Genomic DNA, 19,801 nt, shown 5'->3' with positions numbered 1-19,801 from the left:
TTCCGAGGAAGATGTGAAAGCCACTCACAGAGAGGAGAAAAGCAAAATTTAGTCCAAATGGCAACTCAGGATGGTGTCTGATAGGAAATCAGCACCAGAAACAAAAATACATTTTGTAATGTACCAACTTTCTGAACTTTTTGTTTTTCTTTGTTTTAGGGCTGTACCCAGAATATGGCAATTCCCAAGCTAGGGGTAGCATCGGAGATACAGCTGCCAGCCTACACCGCAGCCACAGCAACTTGGGGTCTGAGCCTGGTCTGCAACCTACCCCACAGCTCATGGCGACACCAGATCCCCAACACACTGAGTGAGACAAGGGATCAAATCCACATCCTCATGGATACTAGCCAGGTTCATTACTGCTGAGCCACAATGGGAACTCCTCTGAACCTTTTCTTTCGGGTCAATGTTATAACATGAAACATCCTCTTTAGTGAAGATATGAATATATGAGCTAAGTTCCTGGCAAATATGATTAACTGGCTTAGGCACCTGTGGCAATGGCTTTATCACATGCCAGAGGGGTAACATTTCCAAAACCTTGTAAGGACAGAAGTTACATGAGACAAGGGTATCTGTTACAAGGGTGTGCTTTGAAATAATGCTCCCACAACCAGCTGACAGGGACACCAGCCAAATGAAGGGCTACACAAATCTGATCTGAGGAGCAAAGGAAAAGTTAAAATTAGGAGGAAGAACCCAAGTTGGAGCCCTTGACCAGAGATTAATTACATGGATGCCTGAAACACCCCATTAAGTATTTTTCAAATGGACAGATAACTGAATAAATGGATTTTAAAAAATTACTCACCTAATACTACCACACAAAATTCATTTCCTCTGATTTTCGATGCACAAATTGTCACAACATAATCTGGTAGTTTTTGATAGTGTCTCATTTCACTGAGAGTCCTCAATGTCTCTGAAATACCCTCTGCCAAAGAGTTCTGGGTCACAATCACATGAACCAAGTCTTGAGATACGCTGGCAATTAACCGAGCCAGCCAGGGCAGCTGTCCTGGTGACACGGGTGTGCACTGAGCCCCCATCTGCAGGGCTCTCTCTCGAAGAGTAAACTCCTGCATAGCTTTCAGCATAATTTGCTCAAACTCTTCCCTGAGAGGTATCTGGTCAGGACCTAAATTGAAGAGAATTACAGCTAGAATTTTTTTTTTAATCACAGCTAGAAAAGAGAGATACACACACAAACACACACATCAGTGTGCAGTCTACTCCAACTGGCAAATAAGCTTTTTAGTTATAGTGGCCTCAGGTATAGAGCCTCTACTAACCATTTTCCATTGTGAAATTACCTTCTATTTTCTCTGTCTTCCTTTTCCTCTCTCTATATATATTTAAAAATATATTTATAAAATATTTATTAAAATATATAAACACACACACATGGATATGTATGTGTGTGTGTGTATTTATTTATTTATTTATTTATTTTTTAACTATGCATCCCTCGCCCAGGAACTTCCACATGCCACAGTATGGCAAAAAAAAAAAAAAAAAGATTCAGACTTCTATTCTTGGTATATTTCAAGAGGATGGGCTCAGAGATAGTATCAATTCCATTGCAAGTTTTGGGAGATGGTCACTGAAGGTGGTATTTTTGTTGACTTCTTGAACTTGGCATTACAAAAACAGTTAATGACTAATGATTCAAGGAGCTAATCTACTGGTATAAAATCAGCTTCAGGCTTCACTCATTTCTCATTTTATTCACAAGCATCTTAGGAAAACATTTTAATGGATTGCTTCTACCCCTAACTATGGGATACTGTCCGCAAGGAAAATTAAGTTTAATTATTTTCCACACCCAATTTATATTTAGGCAGTTTCACACCTTCCCCAGATAGAGAAAACTCTCATCATCTAGTTATTCCCCAGGGTTCTGGGTTGTTAGTATGGCCTTTGGCTCTCTTCCTTGGCTATGGCTATGGCTGAGTTTATATGGGTGATCCATGGTCTCTGGCATTAGGAGGATTTTGTTTCTCTTTAGAAACTCAACCAGTTTTTAGGACAAAATAAGCAAGTCAATGTTTGACATCTAAGTGACAAATGAATTCCTATACTTAGTTTAAATTGAAATCAGCAATTTATACAGGAAAAGAATCTGAAAAAGAATATATATATGTAATCACTTTGCTGTACACTGAAAAAAATTAATGAAATCTAAAACATCATGAATTAAAAAAAAAAATTGAAACCAGCAAGACTACGTTCACTCCTGCTACTCAAAATCATTTATTTTGCTGTGCGGACCTGAAATTTGAAACTTGGGCTTCTGAAACAGATAAAGACCTCTCGGTGTCTGTGGTTTCTTGGATCAGGAAACAGACTCAGAACATCTTGCAAAAGAACATAGGCTTTGGAATGGATTAGCAATGAGATCCTGCTGTGTAGCACTGGGAACTCTATCTAGTCACTTATGATGGAGGATGACAATGTGAGAAAAAAGAATCTCTACATGTATGTGTAACTGGGTCACCATGCTGCATAGTAGAAAATTGACAGAACACTTTAAACCAGTTATAATGGAAAAAAAACCCATTATATATTAAAAAAAAAGAATATAGGCACAGGGGGCTGGACTTCCGCATGAGAGGGAGACACCCTGAGTGGATCAAAAATCTTTCCTTCTTCTAGCAGAAGTTTAAGTGGCCTCCTTGGCCCCCTGCCCTTCTTCTCTAGGAAGTAGGACAATGAAAGTTTAGTAATGTTTAGGATAAGAAACATTATATAAAATATTATACATTAAAAAACAAACAACTTCCATAGGGAAAAAACCCTGTTTTTCCAGGATTGGTTGGAGGTCAGAGAGAAGTGGGACAGTCAAGTCCTCACAGAGTTTTCTCTTCTATAAGGTGGAGAGAGGGCAAAAAAGTGGCCAAGCTTACACTGTTTGTGTTGTGCCTTCCCCACCCCTTATGAGGGGGAGATGGATGCCTTCCTATCACCTGGGAGCCACCAAAGCTTCTGATCTTCATTTAGCTTTATCAAATTAGCACCATGGTTCGTGGCCACTAAGTACACACTTGGTAGTGAGCTCATCGTGCACAGATTTACTGACTGCCTGAGAAGAAGGCAGGGTGCTTGTCTAATTAAAGTTTTCTTCTAGCAGAATAAATGACAGCTCAAAAGCTCTGCCTGTCTCTGGTCCCCTACTGCCCTTCACAGACAACCTGAAGAGGCTGGTTAACAGGTGTGTCCACAAGACTCACTTCCAACCATGATGGAGTAACCTGCTCTGTTAGGCAGCATAATCAATTCCAAAAACAAAGGCATTCTGGGAAAATAAAGCATCCGACATGTTCATAGCATTCTCTGTTGCCTAAAAACTCACTTTTATGAAGTTTTGACTGAATTACTATTAGGAGTTGAGAAATAGAGGGAAATGTACCAAAGTTTACATGACGTAAGAGACTTTTTCAGTAAATTGCCTTGTTTCAATCACCTCCTGTCACTTCTTCCTCTGTAGCCTTTATAAATTGCAGAAGCCTTTTCTTCACTTTTCACAGGCTTGATAATAGTCATTTTTTTCCCTTCAAGAGCTGATATCCAGTAGCTTGGGCATCAGTTCTGAAGGCTTTTCAGATAGAGCTACCTTAACAGGAGAAGACAAGGTTCCAACAGACCCAGAGTCTTCCAAGAATCTCTGGATTTGTTGATTTCATGATCTACTTCAAAAGATTTCCAGCTTGTGAAATAACAGATTTATTTTTTATTATTTTATGTCTTAATTAAAACTTTTTATTCTTAAATTATTATTTATCTATTTATTTATTTAATTTTTAAAAAAAGTGACTATAGTTCCTTCTGAAAAATCTTGCTTTTCTTCTTCTCAGTTACCTTCAGAAAACTTAACCATCCAAGTATTAAACATGTCCTTACAGTGATTTAGAGTTACTTTTTTAAATGTTTATTTATAATCTATAGCATAGATTCAAAACTTCCGAAGGCAATAAATACATAAAAATAAGGACTCCAGAAGAGTTAGTTATTGAGGAGAAGCGATATCCCAATGTACAAAATTTAGGTTAAGAGATATCCCAATGTACAAAATTTAGGTTAATTATGCCTCTCAAAGTCCAATATGAGACTCTTTATATTGGACTTTGAGAGACATAATTAATTGGTTGCAAGTAAAACTGGAGAGAACTGGTCTTGCAGAGCAGAGAAAAGTTTTGTCTGATTTATTGGAGATTGTTATTTTTTTAAATTTTTTAATTTTTTTTTGGCTGCCTGAGGCATGTGGAAGTTCTGGGGCCAGGAATCAAACCCACACCTCTGCAGTGACCCGAGCCACATCAGTGACAACAGTGGATCCTTAACTTGCTGAGCCACTAGGGAATTGCAAGATTGTTCCATTTTTAAGAAAAGAACTTTTAGTAATTTAAGGGAAGATGTTTTGTTTTGACCATTTAGTTCATTTAATTAACTTGGACTTTGATTATTTAAACTGTCATTGGGATTGAAAAAAAATACTGTACTGATAGGCTTGGTTTGCTATAATAGCATTACTTTAGGTGGCCTTGTTTCACTGATTCTGGATGCATCTAGAAGCTGGGTTTTCATCTGGGAACATAGTTGAAAATCAGTATTTTTTTTTTTTTTTGTCTTTTTGCCATTTCTTGGGCCGCTCCCGCGGCATATGGAGGTTCCCAGGCTAGGGGTCTAATAGGAGCTGTAGCTGCCAGCCTATGCCAGAGCCATAGCAATGCAGGATCCGAGCCGCGTCTGTGACCTACACCACAGCTCACGGCAACGCCGGATCGTTAACCCACTGAGCAAGGGCAGGGATCGAACCTGCAACCTCATGGTTCGTAGTCGGATTCGTTAACCACTGTGCCACGACAGGAACTCCAAAATCAGTATGTATTAATTAAAATTACGACATCAAATGAGCTGCAGACCTGGGTGATTTTTATAATTTTAGTACCCACTAATAAAAATGATTATCAAGTCCTAGATTTCTCATGAAAATGGCTCATGAGCTATCTGAAACCTTGTAAGTGTCAAAAGCCCATGCCAAAGCAGGCCTGTGGCTAGCTTATGCACCAAGGACTGAACCTGGCCAGTTGAAGGGATGTGTGTGTGTGTGTGTGTGTGTGTGTGTGTGTGTGTGTGTAACATTATTTAGCCTTTTTAAAAAAACTGTTTAACACCAAGGTAGTTTTTTGTGTGTGTGTGTGTGTGTCTTTTTAGGGCCGCACCTGAGGCATATGGAGGTTCCCAGGCTAGGGGTCTAATTGGAGCTGTAGCTGCCGGCCTGCATCACAACCATAGCAACACCAGATACTTAACCACTGAGTGAGGCCAGGGATTGAACTCGCAACCTCATGGTTCCTAGTCAGATTCGTTTCCACTGCACCACGACAGGAACTCCAACACCAAAGTAGTTTCAAACATTAAAACAATTCACAAGATTGCAGATACAATTTTTAATGTGCAATTTTACAACCTGAACACTTTCCTAAGTAAATCAGTGGTTTGAAGCCCTGGAGTGAGTGTATAATTAGGCTGCATATTAGATGACCCGCTGCACTTTGCAAAATAAAGGTCATTGCAATGTAAATGCTGTGGAACCACTGCAGTATTGTCAGGGCACCTGCATACACCCACTGTGGGGCTCAGGAGGAGATAGAGGAAGTGAAGGGTTCATGACCTATATATCCCCCTTAACCTAAAGCCCAGAGAGCCCTCCAGGGAGGTCCAAGTTACTACCTCAGTGAAGGGAAGCAGGATGGGACCACATCAAAGGGGTGTGGCTAGAGAAGAAAACGAATGGGTGTGGGGACAGAGGATAAACAAGGTAAAAAGGCTAGGTGGAAAATTGGAAAATAATTGTCTAAGGCAATGGTTATACTTGCATTTCAGACTGGTAGGTGCACTTTCAGAAATGTGGCTTGGCCTGACTCTCCCCAGGAGGAGGAGGGTGGCACAGCCCTTAGAGGTTCTGCCCACAATTGCTCTGGAGATGTTAGGACTATCATGGGACTGGACACTAGGTGGAGCAATTTATCTCTTCTAAGACCCAAAGAAACAAAACGAGAAACCAGGGAGGCTAGATCTGAGAGAAATGAGGACAGGAAAGAGAAGTAAAGGAGTAGAAAGAAATAGATGAAAGGAAAGAGAAAAGCCATAGAGAATGCGGTTGAAGAAAAAGAATGTTAGAAGTGACAGAGGGAAAGTAAGAGAGGGATAAATGTGAGAAAATGGGTAAGAAAGGAAAGAAGTATGTTACCAAAAAACCCCAATAAAAATCGTTACCATCAAATGATTATTGAAAATAGCTTACCCAGCCGCACAAGATACTGTATGGTCAGAAGAATCATGTTTTCCACGCTCAGGAGCTGGCTGCCAGTCAACCCTAATTGTTCCAAATCTTTGTTTTCCAACTGTGGAATCTTGTAGCAATTCACCAGCAGAGGACTCACAACAATGTCACCAACATTTCCATAGAAATAGGGTAAAGTGCCATAGCCTGCCCCAATAGAAGCAAGCCAATAAAGTTCAATATTTCTTTTTGAGGTCCAACCAGGTACACTTGCTCAACTAGGATCAACGATGCTTAACAAAATTCCCTGCCCTCTGCGGTGGCTGCCAAACAAATCACTCAAATATATCAACCCTAGGGATTTTACTTGAATGCTCTAAATTCTATCCTTTTATTACATTAGGTGAACAGGAAGCAAAAATAGTCAAATTATATTAGTACTCATATTATATAAGGGATATGTTAATATTATATCTCTGCCACAGAGGATTGATGAGAGTTTGCAAAAAACATCTCTGAATCCTTCATAAAACTGTAATGTTAACATATTAAAATTCCTAATCAAGTTCCTTTTCAGATAGGAAGTCAGAAAACAAACTATAATAACATGTTTCACTTCTTGAGCTTTCCTTTTAAAAAATTTAAGCTAAGCTCAAATTGATCAATAGCTATATTCTGCCAGTTGCACTTTCTTGGAGGTTCTTAATCTTTTTGCTATTTTAGCTATTTTTTTATGTTCTCTTCCTAAATGTCAGGAAACAGCCTCCAAGCATCTTAGAAGTAGAGAGGGAAAAAGTGTGTTGAAAATACACCCTCTTTTCATTGTTTGGTGAAGGGGACAGTCCTCTGTGAGTCTTTCTAAAAGCCAGACACCATGTTTTATGTATCTTTCCAAGGCTTAGTTGCACTACACACACAACTCAAAAGCTCAATAAGAACTTCCTGACTATATGGAATTTAAACAACTGGGATTCCCCCAGTGTCTATAGGTCCAGGAGCAGTGACTGATAAAGAACAGGGCTCAAAGCAAAACCACTCATGTCAGTATGCTCAAGCCAACTGTAAGAAGCAGATAACACCTCCCATAGATATACCGTAAAGACCTCGTGGGCTGAAACACCTTATCTGTTTAGTCCCAAAGGTAAAGCTGGCCGTCTTCTTCTGGCCTAAGCTGGCCCCCAAATGAAGGGACTCTTGATGTGGGTATGAAAGGCACTCAATTAGTCCAGAATCTAGGGACCCCTAAATTTCCACATCTCCACTTATGGAAACTTGGAGAACCTCTGACTTCTTAAAGATTCACAGATGCTTTGCTGTGGTTTAGAACTGCAGCTCTGGGGCAGCCCGGGTCTGCTGAGTGGGGCCCCTTAGCCCCACTCGGCTTAGTGTGTTCCTCTTCTCTGTGGTTCGGCTCCCTTTGACTGGAAGGAGCCCTTCCCCACCTTGTCTTCTCTCACCCACCCTTCAGTTCCCCAGCTGGAACATCACCTCCGAGAAGTCTTCTCAGACCCCCTCCAGGCAGAGTTAAGCTCCCTCTCCTCTGAGCTCTTGGAGTTCTTGGTTGTGAACCTCTAGACTCCCCCACTAAACAGTGCTTCTCGTGGGCAAAAAGACTTTGCCTTATTCCCAACTTCTAGTCACATGTTTAGTATAGCATGAAGGAGCTGACCAATAAAAGCTGAAAAAATTAATAGACGGATCAATGAAGACATTCATGAACACATGAATAAATACACAATGAAATGGAGAAACATTCCTGGACTCCAGCAGACACAAGAACTTGGAATTCCTTTCCTTACCTATCAGGATTACTGGTCTAACTCCTGAGTTACTCAGCAGATTTTCAGGAACAATTACAGTTTCCCCTGCAGGAATGGGTCGAGGTTGTAAAATTCCAGTTAATGGAGTCTGTGGAACTGGGGCAGATAAAAGGGACTCTGGAAAAAAAGTTGTTTGACAAGAAGGATTAGACAGGAAGACTAAAGGAGATACAATTGAAATCGACACAATGTTAATACTTTAATATGCAAATTTTGTAAGTCTAATTTTTTTTAGTAAAGTAATTTGCGGTTTATTATATAAAACAAGAAAGTGAGAAAAACAAACAAAAAACAACCATTATCAAATTGTCTGGAGATAAACACTATTTAGCATTTTGGTAGTTTTTCCTTCTAGTTATTTTGCCAACATACATTCTTTTGGATTCTGTTATGTATGTTATCTCTTCCCCCGCCTCAGACTATCAAGGCATATCTACTCATTAGAGAAAATATGAAAAGTATAGAAAAGTGAAAAAAGGATAAATTCATCATTAATCAGTACTTTCTAGAAGCAACCACTGTAACACACTGGCATAATTCTTTGTGTAAACAGTACTTCTATGTAGCATTTAAAACTACCTTTTAAACAAACTTAAATTTTTAAAGAACCCCATCTCTGTCTTAGAATTGTTATATTTACATTTTTCTGTGTTTCATACAGCAAGCATTTGATACTTAACTATAGGCACCAAATGGCCAAAGCTTGGTTATAAGAAAGGACAGCCAGTTATTTTTTTTTAAGGATTCTAGTCAGACTGAACTATCTAGATCAGAAATAAGTAGAGGTCCTATAAAGAACCAGAGCACAGGAGGATACATTTAATACCGCTACTGGCAAAGCAAGTTCATTTGTGCTCTATGATGGCAGATTGATAGTCTCATGCTCTATGTAAAGAACGGTTTATTGGTACTATGGCTAAAATAAAGCCAGATGGTGAATCAACATCTGTCGTGATGGTACGTGAGCTTGTAGGAAAGGCAGATGTGATGGGGACAAAATATTAGCTGCATAGCACTGGAGAAAATGGTTAAGGAAATTTATCTTCACGAGTTCATGGAAAGAACAAGAGTAGGAGATACCTCAGCTAGTTTACGGAAACTTAAAACCCATTTTCTGTCAAAATCTTACCAGTTCTTGAAAGGGGGCGAACTGTGGGAATAGGTACAACTAAACCAGGTTGGGGAACAGGTGAGCCAGGATACCATCCTCGGTGTCGTTTCTTTGGTGGCCCAGAAATGAACATGGTAGCTGAAGGCAAAAAGAAAGATGAGCGTCTTTAGTGGTGGAAGAAAGGAAAGGAGCCAGACTAACACAGGAGTTTTAATATTATACTCAGAAAGTCTAAGTCACCTTTTCTAAAGGTAAGGATAAAGTTAGAAAAAGTCATACTAACAGTACCGTCTAACATCTGCAGGCTGTTTTACAATTATCCAAATTATTTCATCTTATTCTATCAACAAGCCTATGAAATTGGTGGACAAGTATGTTATTATACGTATTTTGTAGATGGTGAAAGGAAGGCTCAGATTTACCAGAGAGGTTGGTCAGCAAAGCCCATGGCTTTTCAAGACGCTTTTTTTTTTTTTTTCTTTTTAGGGCCACATCTGCAGCATATGGAACCTCCCGGGCTAGGGGTTGAATCAAAGCTGCAGCCACAGTAAAGCCAGATCCGAGCTGCATAGTCGATCTGACTGCACCTTGCGGCAATGCCGGATCCTTAAGTCACTGAGTGAATCCAGGGATGAACCTGCATCCTCACGGACACTATGTTGGGTTCTTAACCTGCTGAGCCACAACAGGAACTCCTTAAGACACTTCTTATACATGTGTTTCAATGCTATTTCCTAGATAGGCCTGTTCTTGTACAATCACCAAGATATGTAATCATAACTATTCATACCAATCATAAGCTTTCAAAACATGATATGAGAAACTAAGGAAAACCTGTGAGTGTGCTGCCAGATAATTCATCATTACAAACCCTTTGGGGCACTTCTTCCATAATTAAATTGCATTCTTTCAAAACTCTAAGATTGGATGTTGTACCTTGGTCTCCTGAGGCAAAGCTAGGTCTTGGTGACAAAGAGTAACTTCCAGGGCGGGCTGGAGTGGAGCCAGAAGCACTGCTCTTTCCTCCATGGCTACTGTTGCCATTAGCAGCATCTGTAGTAGACAAGAGGAACCTCTCAGAGCAGAGTCTGGGGAGGCAAGATATTGCTTTCTGTGATGGTGCAACCGTACGACAGACCTCACACTCTAGGATTCAAAGATATCCACTCACGGGACAGCCCAGTGGTATAAAGCCAATGACAACCATCGGAGAGTACCTTCATTAACATGAAATGTCACCTAAAAATAATTTCCAGGACCCCAAGAGATCTTTTAGAATAGTGTTCAGTAAAGTCTTTGGACATGGTGGATGGAAAGAGGAGACAATTTTTTAAAAAAACTTTGTATCAAGAAAATATTTAAACATATATAAGAGTAGAGAAAAGAGTATATTAACTATGTACTCACCACCCAGCTTCAACGTTTATCAACATGTGGCCAATCTTGTTTTATCTATACCCCCTACTCTTTCCCCTGACTCCATAGACACACATACATGGACTCTGGATTATTTTGAAGCAAACTTATTTATCAGATCACTTCATCCATAAACACTTTTTTTTTTAAATGGCTGGATCAGTGGCAAATGGAAGTTCCCAGGCCAGGGAGAAAATTATAGCCACAGCTGCGACCTGCACCACAGCTGCAGCAACACCAGATCCTTAACCCATTGTGCTGGGTTGGGGATTGAATCTGTGCTTCTGCACCAACCCAAACCACTGCAGTCAGATTCTTAATCCAATGCACTACAGTGGGAACTCCCATAAATACTTTTGTATGTGTTTCTAAAAGAAAAGGACTCTTAAATGACATAACTATGATATTGTCTTATATTTAAAATGAATAATGATAAGTAATTTCTTAATATCCAATATCCCATTAGTATTCAAATTGCCCCCAATCATCTCAGATTTTTTTTTTCTTTTGGTCTTTTTTAGGCCCGCACCCATGGCATATGGAGGTTCCCAGGCTAGGGGTCGAATTGGAGCTACAGCTGCTGCCTACACCACAGCCACAGCAATGCTGGATTCAAGCCTCGTCTGTGACCTACACTACAGCCCATGGTAACGCCAGATCCTTAGCCCACTGAGTGAGGCCAGGGATTGAACCCGAAACCTCATGGTTCCTAGTCAGATTCATTTCCGCTGCGCCACAATGGGAACTCCTCAGAAATGGCTTTTTACACTTCTTGTTCAAACTGGGGTTCAAAAAAAATCCACACTTTGAATTCAGTTGCTATATCCCTTAAACTTCTTCTAATCTGTAGGATTCTCCTTCTTTTCCTTTCTTACAATTAATTTGCTGAAAACAATGGCAGAATCTCTCATTTTCTGGATTTTGCTTGTTGGATATCCATGGTGTCATTTAACATCTCCTCCATTTGCTAAACTAATCACTAGATATAGAGGCTTGCTCAGATTCAAGTTTGTTTTGGCAAGTATCTCATAAGTTTTACCGTATTCTTCCATCAGAAGGCAATCTCCTCCTGGGAAACCTGCTCCTCCTGCTTTATTGCTTATCCCAAGCAATGGTATCACCATTAGCCCAGAAAGACAGACCTCAACTGAGAACCCTTCTTCTGCTTCATGCTCATGTTAATCAATCAAGTCTGCTGATTTTACTTCCTGAGTAGTTTGCCAGTCCGTTTCCTCTCCAACTTATTTTCGCTCTAGTTAAGGATCGCATCATTTCTCCCATTATTGAAAGGACCTACAGTTAATATTCCCATCACTTATCTTTTTGCTGCCGAAGCTTCAGTTAAAATCAGACCATGTCACTCCTCTGTCCCATATGTTAAAGAGTAAAATCCATGCTTCTTAGCCTGACCTCCTGTGATCTTTCCCTTGTCCACCTCTTGCTCACCTCCTGCTACAGCTTGAGTTTTACATTGTATGGCCCTAACGAGTCCAAACTACTGGAAATCCCTGTGTATAACATGCTGCTTCTTTCCTTTCCTTTTCCATTCAAGCTTTGTTCCTGCTTTTTCCTGTATTTGAAATGTCTTTATCCCACTCCTTTGTACAGTGAGTATCTCTGTATAGCTCAAGACCAAGCTTCTCTAAGAGCCTGTTCTTGATTACTCCTTAAAATGTTGGGCTAAAATCCCCTCCTCTGCACTCCGCTAGGATATTATGTATTTACTGCAGTGTGCTGAAAATATCTTCTTAAAGGTCTATTTCCTCAAGTAGGTTACAAGTACATGAGAGATCAGGAATTAAGCCTTATTTATCTTTGTGTCTCTAGTTCCTCATCAGAGCAGGTAACCAAGAAATGTTTATTGAATAGAATAAACATGCTTTGTCTCCCCTGTGAGGTAAATGTTATTCATTGATTCTTCTGGATATAACACAGAAAACACAAAGCTTTGTATAATAATGTGTTATTGTAGATAACCCCAATTTTGTTTTCAACTGGCAAAGAAGGAGCTTCTGTTTCCTTCTACCAAACTGTCAATTAAATTTCACACAAGTCTTTTAGAGACTATGTATTTACCAAAGAAATATAAGTGAGGGAAACATCACCTGCAGCAAAAGTCTTCCCTACAACCTGCAAAGACAAAGCCAGTGGCTTCACAACATTCTTATTCCGGGTCAGGTCCTGAGCTCCACTTAAATTGATTGCAGAATTAGCTGGACTGAGAACCGGTGAATCTTTAAAATGAAAGAGGATGTTCAAATTAGAAACTATTTATAGATGCAGGAAGGAAGTTAATTCAACAAGAGTGAGATGAGAGAGAGTAGATTGTAGAATTTCAATTTTTCCTTTGACCTATTTTAAGAAAGTCCATTTCTCTGTACTAAGGTTTTACTTTCCTTTTATGTATTTAACAAACACTTACTACCAGGTACTACGTGTTGGGTCTAAGCACTTTAAATATATCAATACACTTAATCCCAATATGAACTCAAGGTTGGTATTATTTATTACCTTAAATAATGGAAGCCATTTAACTCTGTCAAAGTTGTATGATATGGCATGAAGGATATCATCCTGTGTGTTATTAAAACTGTCGCCACAGTCTCCTCTAAAGCCATATTTTAGTGAGATATATTTATCTCTATCCAGATGAGTTTTCCACTTAAAAAGTGTCATGGAATCTAAGTCATTGCAATGTCAGGGAAAGAAATTTTCTCTGAAGAAAGTTTTTTAATATTTGGAATAAACTAGAATTTTTATTTTATTTATTTTTTTAGGACCACACTCGAGGCATATGGAGGTTCTCAGGCTAGAGGTCAAATTGGAGCTGCATCTGCAACCTACACTACAGCACACGGCAACACTGGATCCCTAACTCACTGAGCAAGGACAGGGATCAAACCTGTGTCCTCATGGATACTAGTCAGATTTGTTTCTGCTGAGCCACAACTGGAACCCCTACACTAGAATTTTACTTATGTAATACTTTACTTTCTTTTTGGACAGCCAAAAGGAAAGTTCCTATTTAGACTTACAAAATAATTCAGCCCAGAAAAAAACCACATGCCACTTCAGAAGCAGGCTGTGGGAGAAATGAAAACTCAAGCCAATTAGAGTTTTCCAAAATGAGTAGGACAGACTCCAAATCCCTGACTCCACCCCAGCAGAACAGCATAGGCAGGTAACAAGGAAAAGTGTCAAAGAGACCATTACAACTCTCCAAGATTCAAACACAGTGTTCTAGAGAGTAGGATACTGGTGGTGCTACATTCAAAATTATCTAAAAAATTAGTACTCAGTCCACAATGCGATTCCTAATATATCTAACCAGTGCTTCTCATAAGAACTCCAAAGATTGAAATAGTTCCCTACTGGCTCTGAAGAATTAATGTATCTCTCTGAGGGCCTGACTTACCACCAGGGAGTTAATTTTTTGGGGGGGGGGCTTTTTGTCTTTTTAGAGCCACACCCGCAAATGGAGGTTCCCAGGCTAGGGGTCAAACTGGAGCTACAGTTGCCGGCCTACACCACAGCCACAGCAACGCCAGATCCCAGCTGCATCTATGACCTACACCATAGCTCATAGCAATGCCAGATCCTTAACCCACTGAGCAAGGCCAGGGATCAAACCTATGTGCTCATGAATGTTAGTCGGGCTCATTAACTGCTGAGCCATGACAGGAACTCCAAGGGTGTGATTTTAAGGTGGACGGGAAGAGCAGAGATCAACAACTGCACACACATCATTATAAAGTCACAAGAAACTGTGACAGGTCAAGTTTTTTAGGTATTAACAGAGAACTTACAAAATAGGAATCCTAGGTAAGTTTGCCATGTCATTACACAGGTTGGTCATTATGTTTCAGGCTGCAAATATATTGTTTGGTGGAAGACTAAGTAGCTTACTACACTAGTTTAAACCTAGAATTTTAGCCTATTTCAAACAGTCTAGGTAAGTATACAGGTGAAATTTGTTTAACAAATTATGAAGGGTGGTGATTTTTTCAAAACAGTGAATTCAAATTAGCATAGACCATTATTTTAAAAGTTACAAAAGGGTACAAAAGCCAATGTACAGAAATAAAACTCCATATATAAAAACAACCACCAATGGATAAAATGCCTAGGAATAAGATTAATAAAAATGTTCACAACTATATGAAGAAAAATAGTAATACTTTTAATACAATGTTTGGGATTTGTTTTAAAATATTGAGAAAGAAGGGGAGAGAGGCAGTAAGATTGAAACAATTTGGCCATATGTTCATAGTTATTGAAGTTGGGTGCTAGGTCCATGATAAAGGTACATTATATTATTCTACTTTTATATGTATTTTAACTTTTCATATTAAAGATTTTTAAAAATTAAAAGAATATTTCTGAAGATCATGAAAATAGACCTGAAAAAATGTCGACACACCATGTTTCAGAGTAGAAATATTCAATGTCAAGAAGATGCCCAATCAAAGTTAATTTATAAATTTCATATGATCCTAGAAAGATGCCAACAGGTTAGATATATTAGAATTACAATTATAATTATTAGAATATTTAAGTAGGTGAATTTATGTAATGTTGATATAAAAAATATACACAAGAATAGCAAGAAACATTCTGAAAAATAAGAGAAATTAGAAGAGGCTAACATGATGATATAATAAGACATTATTAAAATCTTAGTCTATAAAATACTGTGGTACTAGAACATTAATAAACAGAACAATGGAACAAAAAAGAGGGTAAGAAATAGATGCAAATACACAAGAGAATTTAGTATAAGATAAAGTTAGCAGCTCAAAGCATCAATGAAAATGAACCATTCAATAAACTGTGCTAAGGCAAACTGGATATATAAGAAAAAATTAAGTTGGATCCACACCTTACACTAAGTAGCAAACAAAATCAAATGGACCAAAGATATAAACCTAAAAATTGGAGATACAGAAATAATATAAGACAACATGGGAGAGTTAATTATCACCTTAAAATGGAAAAAAAGCCAAACTATTGCTCAATATCCAGATGTCATCAAAAATTTATATATTCAGCTACAATTAAAAAATTCTGTATGGCAAAACACACTATAACAATGCAAACAGTAGCCAGAAGAGACCTTGTGTGACTATACTAATACCAGAAAAAAGTAGCCTTTAAGACAAAAATTATTACTTGAGAAGAAAAAGGATATTTTATAATGATAAAAGGGTCATACAACCAGAAGACATATCAATCATAAACACATATGTACCTAACAACAGAGCCTCAAATTCACAAAGCAGATCATGACATAATGGAAGAGAAAAATATGCAATTTGATGATGATAGTTTGAGATGTCAGTACTTCATTTTCAATAATGCATAGAATAACTAGGGAGACCATCAAGAAGGAAATAGAAGACTCCAGAAACACTATACACAAATTATACTTAACTGATATCAACAGAATATTCCCCCAACAAAAGCAGAAATACAGATTCCTTTTTATTGCACAGGGAAAGGATAGGTTAGACATAGATGATAAAACAAGCCTTGATAAAATTAAAAGGATTAAAATCATACAAAATACATCCTTTAACCTCACTGGAATCAAATGTGCAATCAATAACAGACGAAAATTTGAGAAATTCACAAATATATGGAAATTAAACCAGGTACTACTAAATAACCAATGGATAAAAGAAATCACAAGAGAAATTAGATATCACTTTAAGATAAACAAAAATGAAAACACCACAGTTGAAAACTTGTAAGATGCTATTAAAAAGTATTTGGGAGTTCCCGTCGTGGCGCAGTGGTTAACGAATCCGACTAGGAACCATGAGGTTGCGGGTTCGGTCCCTGCCCTTGCTCAGTGGGTTAACAATCCAGCGTTGCCGTGAGCTGTGGTGTAGGTCGCAGACGCGGCTCGGATCCCGCGTTGCTGTGGCTCTGGCGTAGGCCTGTGGCTACAGCTCCGATTCAACCCCTGGCCTGGGAACCTCCATATGGGAGCGGCCCAAGAAATAGCAACAACAACAACAACAAAAGACAAAAAAAAAAAAAAAGTATTTGGAGGAAAATCTGTGGCTGTAAATGCCTATATTAAAAGAATAAAATCTCAAATAAGTAACCTAACCTCTACCTTAAAAAACTAGAAAAAGAAGGAGTTCCTGTTGTGGCTCAGTGGAAACCAATCTGACTAGCATCCATGAGGATGAAAGTTTGATACCTGGCCTCGCTCAGTGGGTTAAGGATCTGGCATTGCCATGAGCTGTGGTATAGGTCACAGACAGGCTCGGATCTGGGGTTGCTGTAGCTGCGGTGTGGGTGGGAAGCTACAGCTCCAATTCAACTCCTAGCCTGGAAACCTGCATATGCTGTGGGTGCAGTCCTAAAAAGACAAAAAAAAAAAAAAAAAAAAAAAAAAGACAAAAACCCCCACAAAACCTAGAAAATGGACAAACTAAACCCAAAATAAGCAGAAGAAAGGAAATAACAAAGACTAGAACAGCAATGAATGAGGTAAGGACTAGAGAAACAATAGTCAAAAGCAACAAAACCAAAAGTTTGTTCTTCGAGTAGATCAACAAAATTGACAAATCTCTGGTTGGACTGACCAAGATAAAAGGTGCTAACTACTAAAGTCAAGAGTGAAAAAGAGGGCATTGCTAGCAACCTTACAGAAATAAAAAGAATTATAGAGAAATACTATGAACAATTACATGCCTTTATTTTGGACTGAATTGTTCCTCTGTCTCCACAAAACATATATTGAAGCCTTAATCCTCAGTGCCTTAGAATGTGACAGTATTTGGAGATAGGGTCCCTAAGTAATTAAGATTAAATGAGGTCATAAGGGTGAAGACTTAATCTACTATGATGGTGTCCTTATAAGAAGAGGAAGAGACACCACGGATGTGCAGGCACAGGGAAAAGGCCATGTGAGGATAGCAGGAAGGCAGCTGGCTATCTGCAAGCCAAGTAGAGAGGCCTCAGAAAACACAACCCTGTTGCACAACGATCTTGGACTTGCAATCTCCAGAACGGCAAGAAAATAAATTTTAGCTGTTTAAGCCACTTGGTCTGTGCTGTTTTGTCATGGCAGCCCTACCTAACTCATATAGACATAAAATTAGATGATTCAGATGAAAAGAACAAAAAGAAAATACTACAACACTACTAAAGCTAATAAATGTTTGCCAAAGTTGCAGGAAATACGATCAATATACAAAAGTCAATCGAATTTCTTTCTTTTTTTTTTTTTTTTTGCTATTTCTTGGGCCGCTCCAGCGGCGTATGGAGGTTCCCAGGCTAGGGGTCTAATCGGAGCTGTAGCCACCAGCCTGTGCCAGAGCCACAGCAATGCAGGATCCAAGCCGCGTCTGCAACCTACACCACAGCTCATGGCAACGCCGGATCGTTAACCCACTGAGCAAGGGCAGGGACCGAACCCGCAACCTCATGGTTCCTAGTTGGATTTGTTAACCACTGCGCCAATGACGGGAACTCCTCTTTCTTTCTTTTTTCTTTTTCTTTCTTTTTTTTTGTCTTTTTGGGGCTGTGCCCATGGCATATGGACGTTCCCAGGTTAGGGGTCGAATCAGAGCTGTAGCTGCTGGCCTATACCACAGCCACAGTAATGCCAGATCCAATCCGCATCTGTGACCTACACCACAGTTCACAGCAGGATCCTTAACCCACTGAGCAGGGCCAGGAATCAAACCTGTATCCTCATGGATACTAGTCAGGTTTGTTACTGCTGAGCCTCAACTGCATATATATATGTCTTTTTAGGGCTGCATTGTGGCATATGGAGATTCCCAGGCTAGGGGTTGAATGAGAGCTGGAGCCACTGGCCTATACCACAGCCACAGCCACAGCCACGCTGGATCTGAGCTGCATCTGCGACCTACACCACAGCTCAGGGCAATGCTGGATCCTTAACCCACTGAGCAAGGCCAGATATCAAACTTGTGTCCTCATGGATGCTAGTCAGATTCGTTTCTGCTGAGGAGTTTCTGTCGTGGCTCAGCAGAAACGAATCTGACTAGGAACCATGAGGTTGTGGGTTCGATCCCTGGCCTCTATCAGTGGGTTAAGGATCCGGCATTGCCGTGAGCTGTGGTGTAGGTCGAAGACTCGGCTCGGATCTGGCGTTGCTGTGGCTCTGGCACAGGCCGGCAGCCATAGCTCCGATTAGACCCCTAGCCTGGGTATCTCCATATGCCATAGATGTGGCCCTAAAAAGACAAAAAAAAAAAAAAAAAAAAAAAAAAAAGATTAGCTTCCACTGAGCCAAGATGGGAACTCCCTCAATTGCATTTCTATGCACTTACAATGAACACAAAAATAAAATTAAGATAAAACTTTCACTTACAATAGCATCAGAAAAATAATTACTTCAGAATAAGAGAAGTATAAAACTTACACTCTGAAAACTACAAAATGTTGTTAAAAGAAATTTTTAAAGATCTAAATAAATGGAAAGACATTCCATCCTCATGGATCAGAAGACTTAATATTGTTAATATAGCAACTCGTCACAAATTGTTCTAAAGATTCAGTGCAAGGCGCATCAAAATTCTAGCTGGGGAGTTCCCGTTGTGGCTCAGTGGTTAACGAATCCGATTAGGAACCATGAGGTTTCAGGTTCAATCCCTGGCCTTGCTCAGTGGGTTAAGGATCTGGCGTTGCCGTGAGCTGTGGTATAGGTTGCAGACACGGCTCAGATCCCATGTTGCTGTGGCTCTGGTGTAGGCCGGTGGCTACAGCTCCGATTCGACCCCTAGCCTGGGAACCTCCATATGCCGCGAGAGTGGCCTGAGAAATGGCAAAAAGACAAAAAAAAAAATTCTAGGTGGTTTCTTTGTAGAAACTGACAAGTTAATCCTAAAATTGATATGGAAATGCAAGGACCCTGGAGTACCCAAAACAATCTCAAAAAAGAAAAAATAAAGCTAGAGGATTCACACCTATTTCAAAATTTCATACAAAGATACAACTATCATGCAATGTGGCATTGGCATAAGGATGGACACACAGATCACTGGAATAGCATTGAAAATCTAGAAATAAAACCTTACATTTAATGGGCAATTGGATTTTGACAAGAGTGCCAAGAAAATTCAATGTATAAAAACAATCTTTTCGATAAATGGTTATGGGACAACTGGATATCCAAACACA

At 39.4% G+C, this 19,801-nt stretch overlaps 1 protein-coding gene across 1 annotated transcript in view; it reads right to left on the bottom strand.

Annotated features, from left to right (window-relative positions):
- The window catches only part of GREB1L (growth regulation by estrogen in breast cancer 1 like), a 147,830-nt gene that overhangs the window by 71,809 nt on the left and 56,220 nt on the right, over positions 1 to 19,801 (bottom strand). The window contains 5 exon segments of the mRNA XM_021096163.1: positions 815 to 1,141; positions 6,311 to 6,496; positions 8,089 to 8,226; positions 9,239 to 9,358; positions 10,157 to 10,273. Coding sequence (XP_020951822.1) covers positions 815 to 1,141; positions 6,311 to 6,496; positions 8,089 to 8,226; positions 9,239 to 9,358; positions 10,157 to 10,273 — 888 coding nt within the window.

Source organism: Sus scrofa, chromosome 6 (assembly GCF_000003025.6).
Source record: "Sus scrofa isolate TJ Tabasco breed Duroc chromosome 6, Sscrofa11.1, whole genome shotgun sequence".
In the NCBI taxonomy this organism is placed as follows: Eukaryota; Metazoa; Chordata; class Mammalia; order Artiodactyla; family Suidae; genus Sus; species Sus scrofa.
This window is presented reverse-complemented; position numbering and strand designations above follow the sequence as displayed.